Here is a 17,734-nt window from a genome sequence, read left to right on the forward strand (position 1 = left end):
GATGGTTTCAGGAGACATAAGAACAGGAACTTAACTGGATACAGCAAAATGGTCAAAGCATTTAACTTTGAGCACTATCACGAAAGTAATGAGGTAGTGTAGAGAAGAAATGAGGATAATATAAAGTGAAAAGACATAGCATTGAACTTCAATTGACAGGAGAAATAACCAGTGAAATAGAATCTGCAGTTTACTGTACAGAGAACATTAAATCATGGCAGAAATCAAAGCCTTTTTACATGGGAAGTAGACACAGAAAGTAAGATGTAAAAGTCTGTAAATACTTCTTTGATGTCTAGAAATCTCACACACAGACACACTTTCCCTCTCTGCCTCCCTTCATCCCTCTCCCCCTTTCATCCTCCCTCCTCTGTCCAGGTGGAAAACATTTGAGGTTGGGGATGAGACTTAGGACATAGACTATGGCTATTAAGTAGCAGATCTGTATACTCTATAGAGTTCTTTGAGCATTTCCAGAAAACAAAAGCTCCTGGAGGTAAAAGAGAGTTAGACCTGCTGGAAAAAATATCAACCCTAGTTTTGGCTGGAGCAGATCAGGAAAAGCATGCTGAGAGATGGACAATTTGCACAAAAATGGGGATTTTTGGATAAGCTTCTTTCATATTCTCTTTCTCCCCAGAGAAAGAGGATCAAGGAATGACAAAATAATGAAAATCAACATCTGTTGATCATCTTCAGTAAAAATAGTTTTGTGCTATGAAGATGATGGTCTGGGGATGTTCCACCACTGGGGAATATTTGTAGAAGGTGAAATTCATTCTTCATGCCAAGCGGCCCCTACTTGAATCACTGACATAATTATTCTGAGAGTTACTCATGTAGTAGCTAGCAAATTGAGGAAAACTCTTAGTTAAATTGTAGAAGTGAAAAGCTGCTTGGTAGTGAAGAATTTGCTAACAAGACAGCAGCCTAGCAATTAATAGAGAAATGGGCCTGAGAGCTGCTGAGGTTTCATTAGGATTGGTCCTGTGACATGATTTTATTTAGAGTTTTCAGTGATAACCTTGAGAGGAAAAATAGAGATATGATAATGAAATGTGTTGAAGACAATGCTGCCATGTCTTCTCTATTGGGGTGAGGATTACAATGTCACAGAGAAATACTAGGGTATCTTTGACAACGTAAGTAATAAAAATGGCTTGAAATTTCAGTGTACAAATACAAGGTCATGCTCTTGTATGAGCCACAGACATTTCTGTGATATGCTCAGGGACCATCAGCTGGAAATTTGGAAAAAGACCTCAGAGCTTCAGTCAATTTTAAGACAATTGTGTGGTACAACATGTAACTGCAGGTGGGGAAAAACAGATTCTTGGATTTGTCAGAATAAAGATGTTGCCAAGAGAAAGGGGAAGAGTGGTTTTGCTACTGTTCAAGTAATGACAGCCTGCAGTTAGCCATCTACAGCCACATTCAGGAGTGGGAAATTGTACCAAGGAAACCTGCAAGGATAAGCATGGGAGTAAAAAGCCTCTCTTAAGAGAAGGGAATAAAAATAATATGTTGTACTTAAATAAATCAAATCAGGGAGGTTATAAAAATTTCTGTAAATTTATCAGGATAGAGGTAGAGGTAAGTAAAGCTTTTAAAACCTGAAGTTACTGCTAGCATGAAAGCAAATGATTGCAAAGGTGTCCAACAATAAAGACAGAATGAAACTAAGCTTTCCTAATGCTAGGAGACATATGTTGGAAAGCAGCATTCTATACAGGAGTAATAGGGATTAAAAAACCCCAAACCTGATGCCTAATTGGCTTTAAAATTGATCTTACAGTTGTGAATGAGGTTATGTGTTATGTGTTACCTGCATTACCAAAGTGATGCTTCAGGAGATCCATTCTAGTATTATATTTCCACATGACAGCTGTTCAGAAGGCTGTGTGGATATAATTATTCTGATTGTGTTCTTAAGACAATTAAGTAACATACAGAGGATATTAAAAACATAATATTGTGAAAAATAAATAGCAAGTAAAGTTATATTGTAGATATTTGATGCCTGTCAGACGATGCTAAATTTCTATAGACCAAAAAACAGACAGGAGAAAAATTCATGGAAAGCATAGTTCAGAAAGAAAAGTAAAGTACTGGGCAAATATACAATTTTTTCAAGCATTTGAAATACATCTGTTTGTTTGTTTTTAATACTGTTTCCACATATTCAAAAGCAAAATACATAATGGCCAAATAGCATGAAATCAAGGGAAAAAAAAAAAAAAGGGCTTTTTCTTTCTTAAGAACAGAATTCTCAAGGCCACAAAAGCTAGATGTTTAGTCTCTGGAAATAAGTTGAGAATGGCATTTAGGTCAGTAATTAATTGTGTTCCTCAGAATTATTTACTATTTAAAAAATTCTGAATTTTCAGTGGGAAGAAGGATGTTTTATTAATTTTTAAAATGTTAGGAAATACTGTCATCAGGGAATGGAAATTTCCTAGCCAAATTAAAACAAAAAGAATGTGTTTAATTTGGATGTGGGATTGGAACGTCAGGATAATTTGGTAATCATGACAACAATGCACTTCTTTAATTTAGATATATATATCTTTGTGAGCACTGTTTTCCAACTGTGACAGATTTTGACTTGGTTTTGACATCCAGTATTGAAGTAATCTAAACTTCGAACCAGACTTTGAATCATCATTTCATTAGGATTTAAACATTTTTTTTAAATTAAGTATTCAACCCAATTTTTTCATTAAAAATATAATAATAATTTAAAAAAGTTTGTACCATTCATGAATAAAATAAAAAATATTTTATTATATTATATAATATATTATTTATTTGGATAAGAGCTCTCCCTGAATGCTAAAAAAATCCCCAAACCACTCAAACCAACAGCCTCCTCCCAGCTGTATATGGCTTCTTATGTGTTTTCATTTCAGAAATACTGGAATGAAATATCACTATGGCATAGTTTGTAATGCATAATTTAGAAGGGCTTGGGAGCATGAACCTGTGAAAAAAGAACTATCAAATGAACGTCCATGAATTCTTGAATTTGTGAGTGAGCCAGTAGGGGAAATTGCAGCACTGATACAATTTATCAAAAGTTCAAGGACAACTTACCTTGATATGCCACCATAAAGATTGATGTGCAAAGTCATTGGAAAGAAAACTGCTGCAGGAAAAACTGGCTTATACATTGAAAGCAGATGGTTTAGGTAAATTGTAACAGTGCAGCAGGGTTAGTGGGGCTAATAAATGAGGTGGCAGGAAGGTCATTAAAAGACTCAGGTTTGCACATGTGTTTGAAGACTTTTCAGTTAGAATAGCAAAGGGGGAGCAAAAGCATTGATTTTTCAAATCTAGAATAATTGGTGTGGACTATGTGTGGAAAAAGGAGGTAATTCAGTTCAGTATAGAACAATATAAAATAATGAGACTGGGTTGGATAGTGAAGTGTAGGAGTTAAAGTCATGAAAAGAAAAATAATGGAAAGTTGGATGTACTTTATTTTTTCTGGTTTGATAATGAGTTTGAGCAAGATGTGGTTGCTGCCTGTCAGGATGAAAGGCTAAAGAGATGTTGGAAAATGTATAAAAGCTGGCTTATGAAAGCACAGGAGAAAACTAGCCTTTGTATTGTTTTAAAATAACAGCTGTATCTTCAGCTATTTGAAGTTGAAGTTTATGGAATCAGACTTGTCTTAAATTTCAAATTACTCCCATTAGAAACTGTGATATCTTGTGAATTTTTAAAACACACTAAATAATATTTTTCCAAATGTTAAATAATGGAAAGTATTTGTTGACTTAGTGAATACTGCAAGATTACCAACTTGCATTTTTTGGGAAGAAGGATATTACTTAAAATTATGACAGTACTGGAAGGTGGAATAATTTATTTTCTGGAATGAAGACCAGAGAATGGTAAGGGATTGATTATGGACAATTGTTTCTTTGCAAGGTGATAGGCAGTTGATAGATTAGTGCCTATTACTTCAACATTGACTGCTAAGATTACACTTTATGGACATGAGGAAAAAAAAATTTGTCTGATAAAACACATAGACAAATCCTTAGATGGCGCAGCATTATGTCTTTGAAGTATTTATTTCAATTTTGTGTAAAGTTTCATCAGTTTTCCTATATATGTATTAATCCACAGAGACCAATTATTGCAAATAGAGCTGTAGTCTTATGTTTGGTTAATATATAAATGTTAGCTGTGGTTATACTTCTATTGCTAGGATTTATATGTTTTTCTTTTCGTACAATCAATTTCAAAGTTTGGCATGGAGCATATATTTCCCCCACAGCTATATTAGGGACTAACTTGCTGCAGTCTCATACAGCAAGTTACTATTGACTATAACTGGAAGATTTTCTTGTCTACTGCACTTTATTCATTACCCAAGCACAGGAAAATAATAGTTTTCTGCTCTTCTGGTGAGTTCTCTAATTATATACTGATGTTCTGAGAAGCCAGGTTTGTGTTAAGGTGACTGGCATACTAAACTCCCTAAATAGGTTTGGTATTTAACACGATGATTTGTTTCTAGAAGATCTAGATTTAATTACTAACCAGCAAGACAGCATCACCCTGAGTGCAGATTAAGCTACTGTACAGTCCCTTCCCTGTACACTTGGGAACATGTTGATGTTATCAATCAACACAATTAATCTGTCTCATAACAAAAATGTAAATTAACTGAGTTAAAATAGCAGTTTTGTACTCTTACTTCCTTGCATGATACATTTATCTTTGCAGAAACATTATGCTGTACACAGCTATTGTTTATTGAATGCTGATTAATCTCCTGCTTTTTACACCATAGACATGTAATACAGATTTTCTTTCTCTTTACTGTGTGTGCATATACAGTAGCATGGGCTCTGACTTTTTTCTATGCATTAATAAAATGGTAAGATCTGATGTCATACCTGAAGTAGTGCTATTTATTCATGTGTGCCATTTCAAGTGTATTTAATTTACACACACGCACACACATACACACACACACATGTGTGTGTGTGTGTAACCTCAAAATGGACTGGAGAACAAAAATCAAAGCATTCAGCATCTGTATTTTCCAAGTAACAAAAATATGTTGACATGGATATGACAGTGTGCATAGACAGGAAGGGAAAAATTCCCCCAAATTGTGAGGATTGAGGAGAAGGCCATCAGGTTAAACAGGGCCTTGAGTTTTGCCCCTAGTTAGATTTTCTACGTTTATGTTATTTACACTGAACATGTCAACTACAAGCTCTTCAAAAAACAACTTTCAATCTGTACTGAGCCATCAAAATCAACTTCCTTTCTTTGCAGCCATGTGGTTGTTTTTTTGCAGAACCTTCACCTGCAGTTTTGTTTGGAGAGTGTATGTGTATAAATATATATGTGTGTGTATATATATATATGTGTGTGTGTGTGTTTGAGTACTTTCCCATAAATATGCATGCATGCATATATACATGTATATACATACAAACACATAGAACTTTGTAAGGAAAACTTTAAGCTTGATATATATTTTATTTGTGCTTATCAGTACAGTAGTGGATCATCAGAGGATGCTTCTTATCTCCATTTTGCCTACAATAAAGCTATGCCTTGCTAACTGTCCAATTTTGTACACAAGTGACTGCTCTTGCTAACCCCAGGGAATGATCCTTTTAATTCCTAAAGCACGAGCTTTGTTTGACCTTATGTAATTGCAAGCTTGCTTAATGGTTATAAAATAACTGTTAACTTTAACTGTGGTGTCACATTAAAAGACTTTTTGACAGACAATTCCAAAGGCTCACTCCCTGCTGTGTGAAGGAGATTTTCTTTCTATTTGTTCTAAAAATAAAAAGCAATAATTTCAAAAAGTGACCTTTTGTTGGAGTATTATATAAGACAGGGACTGATCAATTTTCTGTGTGCCTGTCATAATTTTTAATGATTACAATTAAAGTAAAATTAGAAGAAAGTGTGGTTCTATACTGTTATCAGAGACATTCAGTGCTCAAATAATTTCTTTTTTTTCCATAAGCTCTGCTACTGATGAGAAGTTTGCAAGTCCCATGTGCAGAAACAGATGGGGAAATTTTAGTCTTTAGTCATCAATGCTCTTTGAAGTTTCCTTTTTAATTCCCTTTTCTTGCCAAATAATTTGAGTGCTGGCAATATCAAGTCAAATACCCCTCCTTCTGTACTTCAACTATCCTTTTTTTGACCTCATTCTGATCTTTTGGATTTTTGCTGCAGTGTCTTAAAAATAGAACAGAATGAGAATGCTATTCTAGGCAAAAAGAACTTTTTTTTTTGTGATATATAACATGCAAGTCGAGTTTTCTATAATTTCTTCAATTCTTTTTCAATAAAAATACAAAATTTCAGTCAGAAAATACATTCTGAATTTTTTGTTTTGTTCACGCTTTCAGATAAAATGGTTTTAAAAGAGTTAAAAGTACATCAACTTATTTTTGTGACATTCAAACAGGTACATCCAATTAATGTAATTTTTCAAAATAAAAATCTTTTTTTTTTGCATACTCAGCTAAAAGGAGTGTCTTCATGCTCTTAGAGACCTTCTGATACCCTAATGCCTCATCTTGTTGTCTCTTATCTGAGAAGCCCTTACTGAAAATGTGCAACATGTATTTTGAACCAAAAGGTGCATTCATAAAGTAGGAAAGTAAGAAAGAAACACCATTATTGTTTTCTTTTTTGTCATACTTGGCTTTAGAGATGAAAATCATAGATATATAATTCTTCATTAGCTGCTTTTTAATGTAACTGCTCTTTTTTTCAATGGAAGGAAAATTTTTGGGAGATAAAATATTGAAATATTGATAATGCATGAAGACAAGTGCATACCTTGAGAGTAAGAGTGGTTCCTGTAATTTCTGGTTGAATAAAGCATATGTGCAGAGACTGGAGAATTGGATGTTTAAACTCAGTTATGTGAGAGCCCTAGAACTGAATATGTCCTGCTCATGGCCTGTCACACCAGAAACTGTAGATTCATTTGTCCTACACTGTGGCTAAACAAAACTGTCTCATGCCTGAATACACACCTAGCCAATAAAAGCAAGAGAAAAAAGTATTGTTTTTAAGGCCTATTTCCTCACAGATATAAAACCAGCAGTGATTACATCTGAAGACACACTGAGGCTGAGGCAATTAATGTTCAAATTTTGTATGGCAAAATTTAGCCATGCATTTGAGATTTTCATGACATTAAGAATGATCAGTTGAAGTTGTTGAAAAACTTCAGAATAAAGTATGGAAGTTAAGAAACAGAAATGGATATAACAAAAATAATTCTGTTCTTGCAATTTCTAGTCAAGCTAGCTGGATGATACTCAGCGTTTCCAGATATTTGTGTGGGAGAAGAGAGGAAATAAGAATAATTGCTTGAAGCAAAGCTAAGTCAAGGAAATCAGATTATATTTAGCTTAGAAATTAAGACCTTAAATTCCAAGAAACCTTGGTGGTTTGTATTAGGATTCAGAATTTGAAGAACCACCATGAAAGACAACTTGCTGTCTGATTAAGATCCAAGTACAAATCTGTATGCCTTTAGAATTAATGGAGTGTTCCCCAATCCTCATGAATTTTGTAGTTCTAGGACATGGCAATAGTGGTAACTTGAGGAATGTACATTACTTTTTATTTGACCGTTTCTGGATAAGTAGGTTTTAACTTTTTATTTCAGAACTGCATGCTTAGTTGTATTTTACTTTGAAAGATGCTGTTGCAAACATGCTACACTTCTAGAGTGTTTTCAGAAGTGTTCAGGACTGGAACTGAGTGGGATTTTCTTTGCCTTTTTCATGCCTTCCAGCTGATGGGTGGAATTTAAGTCCCCATGGTGCACAAACAGATGGGAAAATGTTGGTCTTTCATTTTCAGTCATCAGTGCTAATTCTTTTATCTTCTGCATGCATTAGTCAAACAGACTATGCCTGTCAAGCAATCTGTAATATGTGCCATGACAGCCTTGGGTTTTTTTTTAACTCTACTGAAAATCTTTTCTGTGAACTGACATTGCCTACATTCTATTAGTTTAAGGAGGAAAATGCTTTATTCATGAACTAAATGGTTGCCAAAATGGTTGTGGAACTTTGGCAATTTTAAAGTACTACTTTTTTTACTATTTTGTGAAGTAATGCAACAATCAAGAAGCACATTTTCAAATAAAATTGGGGATTTTTGTAGGCATCGGTGTTTCTATCTATACAACTATAGGATGTTTTTTTTATGAACAGACACTGTATTGGCACATACTTTTATCCCTTTTTACCCAGCATGTCATAGAGATACACGCCTGGGATTTTTGGAACACTATGATGTTCATTATGCACACTGGCATGCACCCTTAAATCTTATTTTCTAGACTATAACAAGAAAGAAAGTCTGTTTTGATGAGGAGTTAAGTTGTGTATTCAGATTTTGGTGCCCATTTTTGCAACATGGAACCCAGAAGAGCCATGAATTAAAGAACTTTGATCCACAGTGCAGCTGAAATATTTTACGTATACAAGGATGAGTGAATATCAAACAACATTTATATGATCATTCCTTGACTAGTTTAGCATGTACCCATGATAGAAATATGTGAGTAATAGTGGCATAACATAAATTTGTGGTAATACAAATGCATCTATTTTAGCATTTACATAAAAGTATTAGCATAAAATTTTCAGCACTGCATTCTCTCCTGATTTATTGAGAGTGCTTTTTTGGAGAAATGTGTTTTATCCTTTTCAGTTTATTTTATATGCCTGGAGGGCACTTATAAAGCTCAGAATTCAGCTTTGATTCTGTAGGCTGTGTTGTCACAGACATAAGGGATTGAGCTTTGTGTTTGTGTTTTTATGATGTGGGTGGGATCAGGCATGCTGAAAATGAATTCAGACCTTTATTATATCACAAGTTAAGCTCATCCAGATGGCAGACAGTTCCTACTCCCTGTGAAAGAAAAGTTTTGGTGATGTGACAGGCATGGATTTATAGACAGTAGCAACTCTTACAGAGTTGAAAGCCCTGAAATAGAGCAAATATTGCAGACAGTTATATTGCAGCCTTTCCTGTGTGAGAGGTGGAAACTCCTGCTGCAGGTAACCATTAATTCAAGGTTATGGAAGTAATCCTGTAAATGGTGTGCTTGGTCAGTTTGCAGAGCTGTGCCCTCTGCAAGTCCATGTAAAAGGAAGTGAGATGCTTTTCTATTTGTATTAAGGGAGAATTTGTTTTCCTGAATACACCTTAACATGATGCCCTACTATCAAGGAAATCAGCTGAGCCAGGAGGATTTGTTCCCTGCATTTTCTCTATAGCTACACAAGCCCAAGTAAGGCATGCATGAAACATTTGTTAGTGTACCTAACAGTTGTTACTTTTATTTGTTCTCCACAGATTTTAGTTCTTAATTTATATGTATAGATATGGAGTTTGGGTCCTAGTTACTTTGCTAAGAGACACTCTGTAAAGAGAGGAAGAAAATATTTTCAGACTTAATGAGGCCCCTGTTTGCATTTCTTCAATGCTTTTAGGAGTTCAGGTTTAAATGCATAAGAATTTATTGATGAAAACCTTTTATTTTGGAAAAGTTATGGCATACTTTATGGTTGAGGGATGGTGGTGTTTTGATGTGGAACTTAACTAACTGCAAGTAACTTAACTGCCCAAGAGAAGACATGGTTTATTATTTGTAAAATATAATACTTTGAAGTTCAAGTCATCAGTCTGGAGTTACTGAAATTCCCATTTAATAAAATATCAGGTGTGTTCCCCACAGACTGCAGTGATGGAAATTGCCTGATGAAGGATGAAGAATGGGATTTTAAAGGATTGCTTTTGTACAGGTGAAATTTCCACTTGCTTTTCTTCAAGATGTATGAAAGGAAGGAGGCTGCTAGGGTTAGCTGTGCTGCAAATATTGCTATTTGGAGAATGATTTTCCATCAGACACACTCTTGTCTTCCACAAGGGAAGTATACTGTCGTTTTTTTTTTTTTTTCTTTTCTTTTGGCAATCTACATTAAGGGTCAATAAGCCAAAACTGCAGCTAGAACAGCTTTGAGTTGACTGTACTGTTTGCCATGGGCTGTACTGAACTTCCATATCTTTGTAGATAGCTTATAAATGTTTGTGATCCCTTTCCATTTCTTTATCAAGTCTAGGGGGGGAGAAGTAAAAGTAAATATTTATAAATAGGTATCCTTCATGGTTGATTTCTAGTCCCTTTTCATGGGTTTCTTTTGATGTTTTGTTCTGGAACAGGAATCTTTTATTTCCTCTGGAGTGTAGATATTGGTTATCTATCTCCCAAATATCTTAAGAATCTGTGGTGTCATGGGGAAGGGTCTTCCTTAAAGGTTTATGTGGTGAAAAGTTAAAATGAAAGTATTAAGTCTGCAATCAGTGTTCTGAGAGACAATATTTAGATTTAGTAAAATATTTTCTAGATTGTTTTGTGCTCATAAAGAGAATCTAAAAGAGGCCACTCAGCTTGTGTCTGCAAGTTTTCTTCTTACTAAGCAGGCAGAACTCAATTATGATGGCAGCAGGTAGGGGAACTGTCAGTGGAGGATCTATAATTGTAATCATTTTTTTCCCCAGCTCTTTAGTAGCTGTACTGTGATTTCTGTGAAGTAATTTTCTGCCTGCAGAAAATATGTTGTTGAAGTGAGTTGGAGGGAAGACATGGTTTTGAACTGAGAGCAGCTGCTCAATCTCACTTAATTTTTTATTTCTTTGTCGTGGTTTCCTAATGTGGTGAAGTCTTTAGCTTTTTGTTTTTTTAGCTTTGCCATGTGAGCTGTTCCTCATCTGTTCAGCATCGTGAATTTGTGTAAAGTGGTATCCAGTGCTAATGACCTAAACCACAACACTGTGTAGAGCAACTTTATTCCTTTTGCTTTGTTAAGGAATAAGATTCAATAAGTCTAATAGCAGCCGCAAAGAGGAGACAGCTACATTTGTGGGATTTGGTATCTTGAATGAAAATTAATGCAAGCCATTGAGGTTAGAGAGCAAGGTTGCAGGGCACCAGGGAGCCATGAGCATGTGGGATTTCCTGCATGTTTCCTTATTCTCAAAAAAATAGAGCTTTATATCCTGATTACTTTTGCTTTCTTTGTAACTGTTTGTGTACTAAGGGCTTTGGCAAGGATGTAGGATTAGCACAGTAGCTGGGGCATACATGAGAACATGCAGGTGTGTGTGTGTGTGTAAACCTTGGGTGTCCTTCAACGAGCAAAGCATTTTCATGGAATTAATTTGAAAAAGGAGGTCAATGAAGGGGGGAAAACTTAACTGCACATGTCATAGGAAGTGAAATGCCACTAATGTTTTATGAAGAATTACATTTAATCTTGCTTAATGACTTTAAAAAAATTGTGTGGTTTGTAAGTCATGTGGTTATATTTTAAAAAAATATGAAAAAGGGAAGTGTTCAAGCTGTTAATACAAAAATGCTAGCCTATCCCTGCAGGAAATTGATGAACACAGATGAGAGAATACTATATACGTTTCTATATTTGCATGTATATAAGTCTATACCGTTAGATACATATGGAATATGTGGAATTGAATAAAATAGATTACTAATATAAGAATATAAGTAGGTATAAAAAAATCAGGTTTTGTGATGGGATTGACAGGTGACTGCACAATTTGCACACAGCTAGCATATTGTAGAAAATTGAACCATTTTAAGAACTGTGTAGAAGCCTCCTATTAGGAGAAAATTTTGGTTTTGTTTTTTTTTTCCATAGCAACAGGTATATTAATTTTTTTTCTGCCTCTGTCCTTTTTTTTTCTTTTTTTTTTTTAAATATCCACACACATTCACATATTCCTCAAGGTCTACTGTGTTTCTCATTGCCTTCTTAAAAGCTCATTAAGCCAATGGTGGTAATCCTAGGAGACAGAGGCAATTGCTGGGTCATCATTTCTGTATTGCAAATATTTTATAATGCACCTGGGACTTTCTAATATATGAATAAAGCTAAATTACTTAGTGTTTTCAAATGTTTAAATAACCTGCATGGTCCACTGGTTTGAGAGAATAATTTAAGGTATGTGACAGAAGAAAGGATTTCAAGAATTTCATTGAATCATAGTCAGACTTTCAGGAATCTGCCCAATTTCCACCTAAAGTGGATTGATGCTGACTCTGGTTCAGAAAGTAGTTCCACCAGGAAGCCCTTCTGAGCACAATGTTTGGGTGCAAAATCTCTGACATCCTAGCTGGGAAGGTAAGCAGGAGGTAGTACCTAGGCTGAGAAATGCCCAAATCTCTCCCAAGTCCCTGGGGAACCTTGGTAAGTTAGGAGACCTCAAAGAATGCTTAAATCAGATTACACTCCTGTCCATATTGTTGTGATGGCATTGAGTTTCTGGACATACAACCCAGTGGTTATAACTCTGTCCTTGAACACTGGAGATGGCTGGAGAAGGTCTAAGCCCACAGCTTTTCATATGGTTTTCACCTATCCTGATGAAGTTAGACTGCCAATGCAAAAAATATTGTGGATTTCAGAGACACAGAAGGAAATAAATAATTTTAAATCTTTAAATAAGGACCCATTCCTCAGAATGGAGATTCCTGGGCCCTTGTTCTTTTTTTTTTTGAGTAATGGTAGTAGACATATTTTTCATTTGGGAATAATAAGTTGCATCACAGCACTAGAAATAAGAAAGAGTAGGAAGGAATATTGGTCAGATAATAAATAGTACAGAAGAAAGTCTTAAGACTTTCTAAAAAATTAAATGCTTAATGAAAAAATTGCCCCTCTGCATGATAAATTGATTTTTAGAATCTGTTAATTATTAAAAAAAAAAGATACATTGAGAGATTGATTGTTACTGATTGCCTCTGAGTTAACAATATCACTAATTAAGCTTCCTAACTGCAGAATGTGAACTAAACTCAACTTTTAGCTTAGCAGTGGGAATTTGGACATTGATCCACTGAATACAGCTGCGGCAGCACAGTCTTAAGAGTTTGTGACTGCATTTATACTTGGGTTCCTGTCCCAAGGGCCAAGGGGTAGCTTCTGTAGGGACAGAGCACTGTAGAGGACTGTCCATGTGTGATGATGTCATGCAGTTGCTAGTTCTTGTAAATTCTTGTAAATCAAAACTTCCAGTAGTGCTTAGACTTCAGAAGCTATTTGGTCCTTTCTCCATCTTCTGGAACATCATTTGGGGAGGAAGAGTTCAGCTCCTACAGCATCCTGTTAAGCAAAAGCAGTGTTCTTTGTACTATCTTAAATTAGCCCCAGGTTTATTTGTGCGAAGATGTGATTATGGGATAAGTTGCAGTGGAGATGTGCAGTGTGTCATGTACTCTACACTGAATCTGAAGTTGCTCATCTCTCTTCCACTGAGTGGGAAACTGTCTTAAACTGCATCATGTTGGTAAAAAATGTGGGCATGCACATAGATTAATTGTGGAACTGTGCAGATCTGACCTATGTCAACAATATTGCTCCTGAGCTCTCCAGCTAATCTTAAGGGACTCCACTTTATTTGGAAATTAGCTATTCTACTCTGGTTTTCTGAAATGAAAACATTGAAAATATCAGAGATTCTACAGAAATTAAAACATAAATAAAAAATACAAACTAATGTGATCCTAATAAAAATTGAAGTATTTTGAATCATCATTGCTGGAGCCAGAAAGGAAATCTTTTATCCCTTCATTAGCCAAAGCTACTTTTTCTTTGGCAGCAGGCTCAGATTTCTGATTATGTGGGAATATTATGTAAATCTGGTAAAGTCTACTCAGTTATTATTGATCACCAGAGTTCAATCTCTCTTGCTGTATCTACATATGGATATCATTCTGCACAGCACAAATGCACTTCAGTTGCATTTTGCATTTGGTGTTATTTAACCTGGTCTCTTTAGAAACACCTTAAGGTAATATATTTAAAGATGTTCCCTCTGTAGTCTTACTAAAATAGAAACAATGTATCATTGCAGACAAATAATTATCTCAAAAATATTTTGTATATACAGCATATAGTACATAAAATTTTGTAAAAGATTTCTTTTTATTGAGAAATGACTTGAGAAGGATGATGTGTTGAGAATAAATAAGCCAGTAACTTTTCACATACATTGAGCACCGCATGCAGAATTCAAGTGGGTTGTATTGAAATGGAATAAATATGGAATAGCATTTAGAAAATAAACAAGGTATGCATGTAAATTTGGAAAGCAATATCAGCAGCATGGGGACCGTTTTCCTCATGTTTCCTTCAAGAGCTGTGAGCAGAAACCTAAGAGCAAAGTAGGACTATATTCAGATAATCTGAATTCTGTCTCTAGTCACATCTGGGTTTCTTATTGTCTGGCCTACAAGGTTGTATATGTAACAGAGCACTCAAGTTCATTTGCACAGTTCTGGACATCTGAATCTAAAGTAAGGTACAAAATCTGTGATGTTTGCAATGTGTTCCACACTAGTGCTGTAGCCCCTGGTTAGCAGTGGTCTAGTCCTGTTCAAGGTCTAGATTCCTGGTGTGGGCAGTGAGACAGAGCACAGCCCCAGTAAGCTCATAGATGGTGCAGAGCTGGGAGGCAGGGATGATACACCATATTAAAAATGCCTCTTATTTAACTCATTAAATAAACTGTTTGTGAGCATTGCAAACATTTCTCAAGCTATTAATATAGAAATACCCAATGAAATTACTTGGAGATGAGTAATTCCATATTGTATCCTTCCTTCTGTGATATTACATATTAGAAATGAATTGAAAGTGTGCTGCTGACCAAAGTAATTATCCTACTTTTCCTGAATTTGATATATCAAAGGTCTTTTGGTTTCTTAACAAGGAATAAAATGGTCTTTTGACATTACCTGGAGATTATCTGTGTGCAAGGAAGAATCTATACCAGAAAGATTTTGTGGGTTTTTGTTATATGCAAAGTAATGAGATACGAAATTGTCTTGCTTTCATAATTCTACCTTCACCAACAAACTCTCATGGGTCAGTGAGTAGAAAGAAAAACAAAAATCATACTTCCTAGTAGTGGAACAAGTGCAATAAATAGTTGTTAAACTATCCCCTAAAGATAATATGATCTTCAAATTCACCCTTTATTTGATTTCCTACCATCTTTTTGATTTTATCTGGCAGGACAGACAGTAGAAATTTATTTTCATAGCACTATAATGAATGTAAGATTTTACGCTTTTGTCTCCTTCCATTCCTTTTCATTAAGCATGAAAGTCAAATCCTGTCATCTAATTTCATTTAAAAATTCAGAAGAAATACATCTAATCTAAATTTGCTCTCTGGGCTCCCCTTACAGTCAGTGCAACAAGATAAAGTTAGAAGAAAGTAATGTGTTTTGTAGGAGGACAGATTATTTTGCTGCATAGAATGTGGTCTAATAGGATGTAAGAGATGTTTGCCACAGCTGAGGTGAATAATTTTTGATGTCTGTCTGTCTTCTGGTCACTGTGTAGGAAACTCAGATCACCTCAGACTAACAGTTCAGCTTCAAGTTTGATAACATAAAGGTTACATGAATTTGGTCATTTTTTGTATCATATTACCAGCTGAGCCAGAACCTGAGCCTACTGCAAGTTTTTCTTTGATACAATACTTACAGAAAAAGCTCCTGAAAAAAGCAGTCATGTCTTCTATTAATAATTTGATATTGCATTTGACCTCTGCTGCTGTGGTTTTAAGAAAGGCAGTCCTTGGCACTTCTCATTTTTATTAAACTCTTTATCATACAAGCTGTTAAAAAAGTAATTAAATTTACCTGAGGTCACACTTATTTCATAATTCCTTGCCATTAAAAGCCATAGAGAGAAATTTAAAATTAATTAATGTTACCTCTTAAAGAAGATACATGGCAATTCACTAGTAATGTAACTTCTAATGCTGTAACACTAGTAATGTAACACTAGTAATGTAGGCTTCTATGTCTACCAGACATTTATGATATTTTCAAGAATGACAGCTTTTTTACTTAAAAAAATATATTTTTCTACAGATTCTTACATTAACAATCTTTAATATGAAAAATATAATCATGCTGGTAAGTTTTTTTTTTTCAGGCTTCTCATGAATCTGTTCATTTTAGCACCCCTCAACCCCAAGGGTTCTTCTTAGTTGTCACTCATTTATATTGAATTTTGAATGAAACTTAGAGAAATTTCAGCCTGGCTTCAGCCTGGCTTCTTTAGAGACTACAGTTGAAATTATCAAGCTCATTTTCATTGTCTCCAGTTGGTGACAAATGGCAGTTTCATTTAGCAGTGGATAGTTCTCTTTGAGGTTGGATTGATGGATGGGGCCTGAAGAGGTCAGGCCAGCTGACAAAGGTTACCCAGGCCAGCTGTCTGCCCATCCCTGCTGCAGGGTGTCTGTGCTGCTTGTCAGGCAGCTCTTGACCACTGCTGGTTACTGGTGGAGTGTTTTAAGGCAGACTGTAGTCAGTGACAGCTGACTTTAAAGTGTTTTGCTGCAAATGGTGGTGGTTGCAAAACTCACCCATGAGCAACTCAGACATCTGCGTAGCAAAGCCAGACTGGACAGCCAGTATGGCAACAGTGTCAGCTGTTTCAAACAAAGGCAGCCTTTTTGACATTCATGAGTCCTTCATTTGTCTTTGCCTTTTCGTGTGTTTGGTTTTGTTTCAGGTTATAATCAGCCTGCTGCCTAAGAACCCCAGCTTTGAAATGTTTTTGAATAGGATCATGTAAGAACCCCAGTTGTGTTTTGAGATTTCAGTGCAAAAACCTAAAGTGCTTTTAATTCTTGTCTGTAGGCTGGAGCAAATGTGCTTCTGCAAGATGTTAATGGAAATATTGCACTTGACTATGCTGTAGAAGGGACTGAATCTAGCAGCATCCTTCTGATGTACTTGGAAGAAAATGGTAAGTCAGCTCTTTAGCTTTTGGAATGCTTTTATTGAACATGTCATAAAAATAATAAGGATTTGTATTGGTGAGATGGAAGTCATGCCAAAGCCAATTGAACTATATCAGTTTGGGGATGAAGAGGAGGAAGATGATTTGGAACCACAAATGTTTTCAGTGCGTTTAAATTGGAACAACCCACAAAGGTTAATGGCAGTTGTCATTGTCAAAACTCCTTTTGACCTTTTGTATGGAGATATTAGAATGTAAATTCAAAGTAGAGAAACTGCAGCAATACAGAAGCTTTTAAAACAACTAATTTAACTATTCAAGGACTAGGTCTCACATTTTGTTTCATTTCCCATCTATAGTCTTAAAGAACACTTTTTTCAAGTGCTAAATAAATAAATCTTTACAAATAATTTGAATGAAAATGCATATGATACTTTATCTCTCATTCAGAAATATTAGTGTTGGTTTAGGGTTTTTTTAATTGTGAAAATACTGTAGGGAGGTTTATATTATGAATTATGCTAAATATGTTATAGATGACAGGACTTGTATGGGAAAAACTGGATTTGTTGCTCATCAGTTCCAAACTTAGATATGAGCTGAAGTGAGATTTCTAGCATTGTTTTTGACTATGAGGGGTTGTCTTAACATTGTATGTGGCTCATCTTAACACTGAGGAAAAGGCATTAAGCAAATATAATGAGCAATAATGTAAAAATTTGTATTTTCAACATTGTCTCCATATAAGGAATCTTTTTTAGCATAAAATAAGTTAAATTATATTCTGTTAATGAACACTTAAGGAAAATGTCAAGGAAATCATAGTGTCAGGTCCTATACTGCACACATCCAGTGTATTGCATGTTT

The 17,734-nt window shown here is 35.2% G+C and overlaps 1 protein-coding gene across 4 annotated transcripts in view; it reads left to right on the top strand.

Annotated features, from left to right (window-relative positions):
- Nucleotides 1-17,734, top strand: part of MYO16 (myosin XVI) — a 357,627-nt gene that overhangs the window by 129,264 nt on the left and 210,629 nt on the right. For all 4 annotated transcript variants that reach the window (XM_077173308.1, XM_077173307.1, XM_077173306.1 and 1 more), the window contains exon 5: nucleotides 16,765-16,873. In XM_077173308.1, the coding sequence (XP_077029423.1) occupies nucleotides 16,765-16,873 (109 nt within the window). The remainder of the gene's footprint in view (nucleotides 1-16,764; nucleotides 16,874-17,734) is intronic.

This window comes from Agelaius phoeniceus, chromosome 2 (genome assembly GCF_051311805.1).
Source record: "Agelaius phoeniceus isolate bAgePho1 chromosome 2, bAgePho1.hap1, whole genome shotgun sequence".
Taxonomy (NCBI): domain Eukaryota; kingdom Metazoa; phylum Chordata; class Aves; order Passeriformes; family Icteridae; genus Agelaius; species Agelaius phoeniceus.